General features: G+C 35.0%; 1 protein-coding gene, 6 non-coding genes and 1 pseudogene across 7 annotated transcripts; all 8 read right to left on the minus strand.

Annotated features, from left to right (window-relative positions):
- Positions 1-1,424: 1,424 nt before the first annotated feature.
- On the minus strand, positions 1,425-2,510 carry LOC113279452 (zinc finger BED domain-containing protein RICESLEEPER 2-like). Its single transcript, XM_026528147.1, has one exon. It carries the CDS (start codon positions 2,508-2,510, stop codon positions 1,425-1,427), a length of 1,086 nt encoding a protein of 361 aa, XP_026383932.1.
- Positions 2,511-6,562: 4,052 nt separating this feature from the next.
- Positions 6,563-6,644, minus strand: TRNAS-UGA. The gene has a single exon. It is a non-coding gene; the product is annotated as a tRNA-Ser (tRNA).
- A 75-nt stretch (positions 6,645-6,719) lies between these two features.
- Positions 6,720-6,844, minus strand: LOC113284947. The gene has a single exon (XR_003328470.1). It is a non-coding gene; the product is annotated as a small nucleolar RNA snoR86 (small nucleolar RNA).
- A 560-nt stretch (positions 6,845-7,404) lies between these two features.
- LOC113284983 lies at positions 7,405-7,499 on the minus strand. Its single transcript, XR_003328502.1, has one exon. It is a non-coding gene; the product is annotated as a small nucleolar RNA snoR1 (small nucleolar RNA).
- Positions 7,500-7,755: 256 nt separating this feature from the next.
- Positions 7,756-7,862, minus strand: LOC113285031. The gene has a single exon (XR_003328545.1). It is a non-coding gene; the product is annotated as a small nucleolar RNA snoR97 (small nucleolar RNA).
- A 377-nt stretch (positions 7,863-8,239) lies between these two features.
- LOC113284900 lies at positions 8,240-8,329 on the minus strand. Its single transcript, XR_003328426.1, has one exon. It is a non-coding gene; the product is annotated as a small nucleolar RNA Z223 (small nucleolar RNA).
- A 288-nt stretch (positions 8,330-8,617) lies between these two features.
- LOC113284942 lies at positions 8,618-8,740 on the minus strand. Its single transcript, XR_003328465.1, has one exon. It is a non-coding gene; the product is annotated as a small nucleolar RNA snoR86 (small nucleolar RNA).
- A 165-nt stretch (positions 8,741-8,905) lies between these two features.
- On the minus strand, positions 8,906-8,970 carry LOC113284992 (annotated as a pseudogene).
- Positions 8,971-10,056: the final 1,086 nt, after the last annotated feature.

Here is a 10,056-nt window from a genome sequence, read left to right on the forward strand (position 1 = left end):
GTCTGCTGAACTGACTTTGAAATCTTGAATCACAACCTAAAGGTCCTAAACCCTCATATGCAGTCACATATACAATATATATCGTTAGTGTCTCCCTTCATATTTATACAAAAAATAGAAGACAGTGATATCATATGGAAGTCCAAAATATTTCCTAAATCAGTGCCCAAAAAATGTTCTTTTTCCATGTATCTTTGTAATTGTGTCTAGAAGTGTATCACTTCAAGATGCTCCAGTATGAATCTGTAATTACCAGCAAAAAGTATATCAAACAAAAGGATGTGTTAATGTAAATAAATAGAATTTTCATAATTACCCGCTTTATATCGCTGAAGTACAGATACTAATTAGACGCATAAGAACTTACTGCCTCATTGTTGTTTGCTGGCTCAAATGCCAATACATCCTCACTAATATCGTTATCTTTCACTTCCTCAACATCAGTTGATGCAGCTCCTACATATAATTGAAAATAAGTAATTATCAATCTCATATATATTGTTAAATAGACTTACAACTAATTTTAAATATTACTCAAGACACTTAGCCTCTTACCGATTCCATATATCCAATCACGAGTTGTTATCAATGCCTCGGCACTTTCAGGTGATAAGGAGCTGCGATATCTATCAAGTACCCTTCCCCCAAGGCTAAATGCAGATTCCTAAGCAACAGTTGAAATAGGAATTGATAAAATATCGGTTGTCATTCTTGTAAGATTAGGGTATCGTAGTTCTTGGCTTCTCCAATACTTCAAGATGTCAAAATCAGTTGACATTGATCCTGATGACTCACTTAGATATTGTTCTAGTTCTGACTTGTCAGATTGTTGACCACCATTTTTTTTTCCGCGGAAAATTCCTGCATCAAAAAACTTCAACAATTAATTACCAGTTCTATATGGACAGTTATAGAAATGTTCAAGCAGTTAAAACTTAAAGAAATATCACCTGCATAAAAGCACTTCCATTGCGTCCAGAATTCCCACCATTTACAGTACCCGAATTCTGAGTTTCATTGGTTGTTGTCGAACCTCTTAAAGTTGACGCCGTATGATACTCTTTATAGAGTGCCGCCATCCTTTTTCTAATAATATCAACTTCCTTCTTCATTTTACGCTCAACAGGATAAACCTTTTCTAAAGTAAACTCTACAAATTCAAACTTCAATCGAGGGTCTAAAACGACTTCCATTGCCAATATTGGACTCAATTTTTTCCAATACTTGGCAAATTTTTCTTGCATTTTCTTCGCCATGTTTCTGATGAACTCAATGTCATTAGTTGTCTCTTGATCTAATAATACTTTAATCTGACAAACCCCATCAAAATAAAAATTAGAAGTAGGATACTTGTTTCCAGAGAATTGAGTCGTGAGGTCATAAAAGACCTTGAGAAACTTCGTGACCACTTTGATTTGCTCCGATTATTCCCCATTAGGAGACTCTGCATAGTCAGGGTCCACCAACCTCAAATGAGTGAAGACTTTTTCATACGAAATACAACTTTGCAACATAAGATAAGTAGAATTCCATCTTGTCTTAACATCTTGTCGAACATCCATCTTTACTGACATTCCTAAATCGCTGACAGTATCCAAGAAATTTTGTTTTCTTCTTTGTGAACCTTTAAGGTACTTCACTGCTAACCTTATCTTGATTACTGCTGGATCAATCTCTGTCAGTCCATCTCTTACAATAAGATTTATTATGTGAGCACAACACCTTATATGAAAGTTTCTTTTCCCAGTATCCGACATAACATTCCTTGCAATGAATCGACTCTTCATTATCTTAACACATGAAGTATTTGATGCAGCGTTATCCAAAGTGATGCTGGTTACTTTTCCTTCAATTCCCCAATCATTTAACATCAGAAATAACTTATCTGAAAGTGCTTGACCAGTATGGGGTGGTGGCAGTGGAGAAAAATTTAAAAGAAACTTCTGCAATACCCAATCTTGATCAACAAAGTGTACTGTTAAACTTATGTATCCAGTGGTGTTGACGGAGGTCCACGTGTCTGATGTTAGACATATTTTACCTGGAGCACATTGTAATTTCTTGCGAATAACTTCTTTTTGGAACTTATGCATTTTAAGAATATCAGACCTTGTAGTATTCCTTGATATGGTTTCAACATCGACATTCAGATAACTACATAACTCCCTAAATTCAGTCCATTCTACACAATTAAAGGGGAGATTTTTACCAATAATTAGTCTTGCAACTAAATCCCGTGATTGATCTATTTTGCGTGCACGAGTAGCCAGTTCTCCATTATTTGTAGATAACAAAAGTTTCCCCACATCTTGCATCTTCAGTCTAGGGCACTTCTTTAAATGCCTTGACATAGTTGATGTTCCTCCTTTCTGACTGTCATAAGCATATTCCTTCCTACAATGCTTGCACGTAGCCTTTTCTTTACCATCTTTGTCTCGTGACCAATCAAAATCATTCCATATTTTTGATGTAAATTTCCTTTTCTTTGAAGCATGCTCTTGACTTGTCATCGACTCTACTACTGTGGTATCCTCTTCACTCACTCATGACATCGTCATGGTCTTCTTCAACTGACATTTTAGGAAGCTACATAAAGAATTCAAAAATCAAAATTAGTAAGCCTTGAGCTACATCACAGGGGACTAGAGCTGTCAATAATTAAAATCCCAACAAGTACACATCCCAAACTGGCAAAGGCAAATCCAACAAAAGTATGCTTTTTTACACTTTCATGTAAGCCAAAATAAAACATGTGCTTTCTGATTCTGACATGCTGCATATGGAGTTCATTTCCATTTTCAGAATCAGTAAACCTTTGTAATTCAAATAAATATTCACAAGCATAACGTAAGCAAGCTATGCATTATTAATTTATTATAGATTGTCATTAAGAGATAGATTGACATTAAGAGACATGAGTTAACAATAAATGACACAAATTCGTGAAAAGGGGATTGGGGTTCTAAGAATCATTTCCACAAACACCTAATAGTACTTAAAACAAGTTATGCATTAAAAACTTAGAACTACTCACCTAGATTAGGAAAGTAGAAGTAAAATCATCGGCCAATTTTTCCTATTCTTCTTCAACGGTTGTCTAAAGAAAGCCCTAACCCCTGAAAATCAAACAGATAGTTAGAAAATTAAAAAAAAAAGATCATTAAAGTTAAACTTAAAGATCAAAATCTAATCTATAACTTAGAAGTGAAAAAACAACCTAAAGGATAAAACTTGGTTAGTTGATTACGAGTAAAGCCCTAACCCTAACCCCTGAAAATCAAACAGAATAACAGATAGTTAGAAAATTTAAAAAAATAAATTATTATAGTTAAACCTAAAGATCAAAATCTAATCTAGAACTCAGAATAGAAAAAACAACCCTATTTAGTTTTAAGTTAGAAAAAGAGACGAACACGAATACCTCTGCCTCCAGTCCAGATCTAAAACTTGAAGAGAAGTTTTCTGATTTCTCTTTCTTTAGAAAACTTAAATAAGAATGAGAAGTTCCTGGTTACCTGGGTAGCAGGTGAAATTCTACCGATACCTCCGATTACAGGTTACTATCATAATTTAACGGGTTGGATGGTAACCCGCGGGTTAGACCTAGCCCGGCTTGTTTTCTATTAGGGTCAGATATAACAGACCTAGCCCGGCCCGTTTAGGAAACAAGCCCAGCCAAGCCGGGTTGAAACAAGCCGGGCTAGGGTCAACCCGCGGGCCGGGTTACTAATTGACAGCTCTAATAAATCATAACCACGTTCCCATCTCCACGGTCACCTCCACCACCGACCATTGTCTCTTGTACGTAGGGCTGTTCATGGTCGGTTTTGGTTCGGTTTCTAGCCAAACCGAAACCGAAACCAATACTATCGGTTTCTAAAAATCAAAATCAAACCAATCCATTAACCATTGGTTCGGTTTCTAAATGGTTCCAGCCGGTTTCGGTTTGTCCCAGTGATTTTTGGTTAACCAATAGTTATGTCAAACGATTCAAAAAAAAAAAGATACACAAATTTACAGATAAAAAAATCGTAGATGCCGATAGTATTGGTTTACACAAATTTACAGACAAAAAAAATAAATAAAAAAATATCAAGAATAGTTAAAGTTTACTCTAAATCTAGAGATCAAAAGAAGATATATAATATATCTTAATTTAGTTACTGATAAACAAAAAAGAATGAAGAAAGGAAGAAGAAAGTCGAGTAGCAGCAGTGACTGCTGTAGTTAGGGGTGGAGAAGGGAGGCGACTGAGAGAAGGAGAAAGAGAAAGAGGGAGAATATCATACTGAAATATTAGATTTAGGATTTCAATATATCCTCTAAATCAATGGGTAGAATCTAATACTTGTTAATCAAGGTAGAAACTAAGTTTAAAAATTAATCGGTTTTCCAATGGTTTTTGGTTCGGTTTTAGAGGTCAAACCAAACCAAAACCAACACTATCGGTTTTCCACTTTCTACACCATAACCAATCCATTAGTAAATGGTTCGGTTTGGTTTCTTCCTAATTGGTCTGGTTCGGTCCGGTTTCAGCGAAAAACCGAAACCATGTTCAGCCCTACTTGTACGCCATCTCCATAATTATCAACACCTTCAAAGAAAATAGAGAAGGAAAAAGTTTGGTGATGTATACTAGATATTAAAAATAATGGACGAGGGAGATTAGGGCACCATATTAATTAAATTAGTTGGAGCATATATACGATTTACACTGATTGATTCTTGAATCATACACTGTTTTTTCTGTTAGTTAAAATTTGGAAGCATGTGCTACATCTTTTACGTTGATTCTAAGAAATCCCTACTGCATATATAGTACTATTAACGGTGTGATTTGATTAGCGTCATTCTGGTAGATACACGAGTAATCCAAGTGCAATTGGTACTATTGAAATCTAATTTAGGGTTTCAAACTTGATCGTTTTTGGTTTTCTTCGATGAAAAAGAGGGATTCAATGATTTATGAAGTAGAATACAAATAAAAGTGACAATGGTAGCCAATTTGACTTTTATGAGTGGTACACAGGAAAAACTGAAATTGAAAAGTAAATTAATTTTAACAATTGTGAAGGGGATGGGAAATAAGGAAAATGAGGATAGGAAATAGGGAAAACCATCGTAAATTGATCAAAAAACTGTACAAACAACACCAACAGCACTAAAAGAAGATCTCGGAAACAAAATGCACTGCACTAAAAGAAGATCTCGGAAACAAAATGGATGAAACTGAGCTAGAGCCTTTAGTGAAGATTGAAAAACCCTCGTAATTGATGAATTTTGAGTCTGATACCATGATAACCTTCAGTGGAATCAAGCTAAAGATCCCAAATCTACAACCACGCCACCCTGCCTCTTACAGAGCATGCGACCAGAAAATACAAATGATGCTTCAAAAGTAAAAAAATCCAACAGAAGTACTCTATCATAAGAAATCCAACAAAAGTACTCTATCATAAGTTTTAGAACCATAAACATAACCCATCGAAGAGAATTTTAAAGTTCAAAACCATTTTTCAGAAGTGAAGTAGCGCATTTACAACAAAAGACACTCATGGTAATCGTCTATTAAAGTTATCCATGTTTTTGTTGTAAGGTTGTGATCCCAGGTATCTGAGGCTCATGGCCTACATCTCGAGAGTTCTAGGAGAATGGTGATTAACCCACTACTTCAGTGGCACACAACACAGCTACGTCTTGAAAACTCAAAGATGGAACCATCGTTGAATTAGAAAAACCATCAATTATTTCCTTGGCTAACAAATACAAGATTAACATAATGAATAGGAAAATTGCCACTTAATTTAATCAACATGTTGCAGACTATTGCAAAGATGGCAATTTACAAGGTTCAAATTCACATAGACTGACATCCTTAACTATTCATAAAAATTAAAAAGCATCAACACTTAACTAGTAGGAAATAGTTACATTCAAACATAAAGAGTATATAACAATAGCTGCAAAACTCCACCTAATCTACACCAAGACACCGCCTGTATTTACACTACAATTAACTATGGTAAAATTTCAAAAACCAAGGGTGTCAATATATACAGCATAGAGCAAGAGACTCGTATGAAGGTACAGATACGGAAAATGCATAAGCAAACTTCGCTGAAGCCCTTGAAAAAAAAAAAAAAAAACTAGAAAAGGGTCACCACATATGTGAGGTTATCAAAGTCCCTTTTATAGAGCTGAACTCCTAAACTAAACTAAAAAAAAAACACATGAAACACCTCACACTACCACGTGTGTCACAAAACACTTTGCAAAACACATGCAAAGTGAACCGAGAATTAGATAACGTTAACTAACACAATTCAAATAGCAAGATACAAAATAGCTTACAGCCTGCTAACTCAATGGTGCAACAAGCTCTCCCTAGATGAATTGAGAATTGAAAGTTGATATGATAACTAGTAACTTAATGGTGCATCTGAAGTTTAATAACAAAGTTGTCAGTCATATTTTGAATTGTAAAAAAAAACCCGAGCAACTAAAGAAATACCTAAAAATGTAGTCTTAAAACTATACACAGTTTCACAAAAATTACAGATTGCGTCGACAGCAGGGTTCGAACCTGCGCGGGCAAAGCCCAACAGATTTCAAGTCTGTCTCCTTAACCACCCGGACATATCGACATCAAGTACTCAAATGTATTCAATTGTATTAAGCACTTCAAGAAAATACATTCAAGAAAACCAACAGTATAAAGAGATGTAGCGACTTGTTCGAGGCCTTATTCAAAATTGAAATTTTGATAGGCACGGAGAATCGACTATTATTATTGCCAACCTTCAATGCAAATGTCACATCATAATTAATTTAGATGGATTTGCTCTGCAAATTGGCTATATAGCAGAACAACAAAATTAAAACACCACAAACAACATCATAAATATCAGGGTCAAGATCAAACATGAATTCACCTTCAATGACAGGATATATGCCTGTTTATGGACAATATTAACCAACTCAAAATGAACAACGAACAATTCATATGATCAACGTAGCACGACACAAGCCACAGAAGTTCTTACACCAGAGTTGTACCTAAACTGGGACAACCCATAGATTCTGCTTTAAAGAAACTACCTACAAAATGCAACAAAATACACAAAACAAACATTAACCAACACATCCAATAAAACTATTAATTTTGAAAATGGCATCGGATCTGATAGGCACACGGAGAATTGCTTATTGCTATTGCCATTAGAATTAGACGACTTTGCTCTGCAAAACATAAGCCCTAAAGCTTGGTTTAAGTGACAAGGTATAGCCCAATTCAAAAAGTATAACTGTATAAGTACCTGACTGATGGCAGACATTTCTTAGAAACTTAGAAACACGAGACTATAGTCCACAAAAATAAAACAAAAGGAAAATAAGGAGCAGAAGGGCTCAGAGAGTTGCTAACTGTGCTCAAGGAAGAACTGTTTTAAGGTTCTTCTCATACAAGAGGTGTCAGAAATATAGCATTGATCATCACTGCCACATCAAATCTTTCTAATAAGTCATAAGGGAAAACCGTTCGCTTTAGGAAATTAATTAACTTGAAAAACAGCATTGTCTTACTGCACCTAACACCTAAAATTAGATTCTACATATATGCTTAATTTAGGAGTAAATTACTTAACTTGAAAAACATGGCTGTTATGCATCATATTAAGAGTACATGTTAATCAAATCTAAATAAATAGGATTTAATTAGCCTTACATGAAACATATATCATTCTACGCTTACATGCAACATATAGTGTTGTAGTTTAACTGCATTCTCGTAAATTTCGAAAGAAGAAGCTGATAGACAACACACACTTTATGAGTTTTTTCAGTCTACATGTCAACCAATTATCGCAAAATGTAGAATAGTTCAAACTCAAAACACATACTAACTACATTAGCAAAACGCCTCAGTAATATCCATTAAGGGTCTCAGTTCCACTACATCTCAGGTGATTGGACAAAATCATCATCAGCATTTGGCAATTATTATATAATGTATAGCGTGCTCAGACAGCCAAGGGTTTGTAATCAAATATTAGGGTGAAATGACCCAATCAGAAACTCTAGTCCACAGTAGTGTCATAATAAAATGTCTCAGCTAGATCCATTGATGTCATTTGAAATATAGCTTCGCCAAGGGGTTTTCCCTGAAAACAGGGTCTCAGTTCCACTATACCTCAATTAATTGGATAACATCTGGCTTCCCAATTTAACAGAAAAGAAAAAAAGTCGGCTCAGATATATTTCAGCTCTCTCAATCAAGAATACTCTGAAGCAGAACTGGCATAAAGCTGTGTATAAGTCATCACTGCCAAAATTTCACAAATAAAATTCAAAAACACAATCTCTTCAAAATGCTAAATGAACAACTAATGTTCACTAACAAACATAGGAACAAAAAGCTATTGCACCTACACAAATATAGCTAACTTGGGCAATGTACCAGGGTCTTCCTTGTTGGATACTTGATCATAGCAAGCAGATGGATTAACTCATTTTTGACCTTATACAGTTAATAACAGTACCAATCACAACAAATCTAACTACAATCAGATGCCTAACAAAAAAAATACAGACTAACAAAAAAAAATGAGTATAAGAAAGAAATGTGTCGACTTGTTCGAGGCCGTATTCAAAATTGAGATTTTGATAGGCACGGAGAATCGCTTATTGTTATTGCCAACCTTCAATGCAAATGTTACGTCATTAAAACTAGACGACTTTGCTCTGCAAATTGGCTGTTATAAGATATCCAAACCCCACAGCCTTAACAATCACTAAGAAATTATATCCTCAAATCAGGAAAAAAAAATGACTAACTTAAGATCTAGAGTTACCTGGCCAACATAGATTTTTTCGGAGAAAACAAGCTAAGGAGGAGGAGGAGGAGATGGGCTCAGAGAGTTGCTAACTTCTCATACAAGAGGTGTCAGAAATATAGCGTTGATCATCACTGCCCCCTCTCTAAACTCCATTTAATCTCATAAACATAAACGAGAAGAAAAATATCTAGGCAGCTGCTCTATTGAGAGAATAAGATTAGGGTTTATTGGATTCATGTGATGTGCAGTGCGTTTTATATTGTAAAACATGACCTAGTTGGGGTTTAGGAAGTAGGAATTTCAGCGGAACAAACATTGACTGGGTGAGCTTGGTCTGCTATTGGGCCTTTAAACGAAGTACATTGACTGATTGACGGATGATTTTTGGAAAATTTCTTGGTTGGTCCTAAGTCCATAAAGTTATTTATAATAGGGTCCAGCCGGATTAATTAGTTACCTATAAGTCCATATTTACCTAAAACATGGAAATGACCAGAAACTCCCTGTTGCGAAACGTGTGTGCCTGCACACCTCTAATATCATTCGATATTCTTCTCTCTCCCATAAAGAAACCTAATCTCGTCGTTCTTCTTATCTCTTCGTTTTTCATTTTTCTTCTATGTTCTTCCGACATCAACAAAAAAAAAACCAGACCGCCATTAGATGATGATGATATTACCTACCGAGATCATACTAAACCATCAAAACATAGACCTACAGTAAAAGAAAATCATCCGAAAATTCATCAAAACCTACTTTATCTACATATATGATTAAAAAAAAAACATAGCAGAAGACCTAGACGTTCTGATTTGTGAAGTTTGAGAAGAAGTCTACATATATATTTGCTGAAAAGGTAGCAGAAAAAGGTATGAATCAGTAGTACATATATGATGTAATGAAAAAACCCTTTTTATTTTAACCAATATGATACATCGATAGTTTTTTTTTTTTATCTTTTACTATTCAAATCAGCAGCGCAACAGTGTTTTAGGAGATAGATTCATCAGTACATAACTCAAAAACTGATGAAAGTTCTTGAATAACCATCATATGTAACATGCAGTTTGTATTTTGTATTCTAGGTGACAGATTCACCGGTACATAACAGGTAAAATTGATGAAAAATGCTTGAATACCCATCAAAAGTGACATATGGTTTGTGTTTTTTTTTTCTGCAACATAGAACCACTAGTACATATGTCCCATACTGATGAAAGTT

The sequence above is a fragment of the Papaver somniferum genome, chromosome 5 (assembly GCF_003573695.1).
Source record: "Papaver somniferum cultivar HN1 chromosome 5, ASM357369v1, whole genome shotgun sequence".
In the NCBI taxonomy this organism is placed as follows: domain Eukaryota; kingdom Viridiplantae; phylum Streptophyta; class Magnoliopsida; order Ranunculales; family Papaveraceae; genus Papaver; species Papaver somniferum.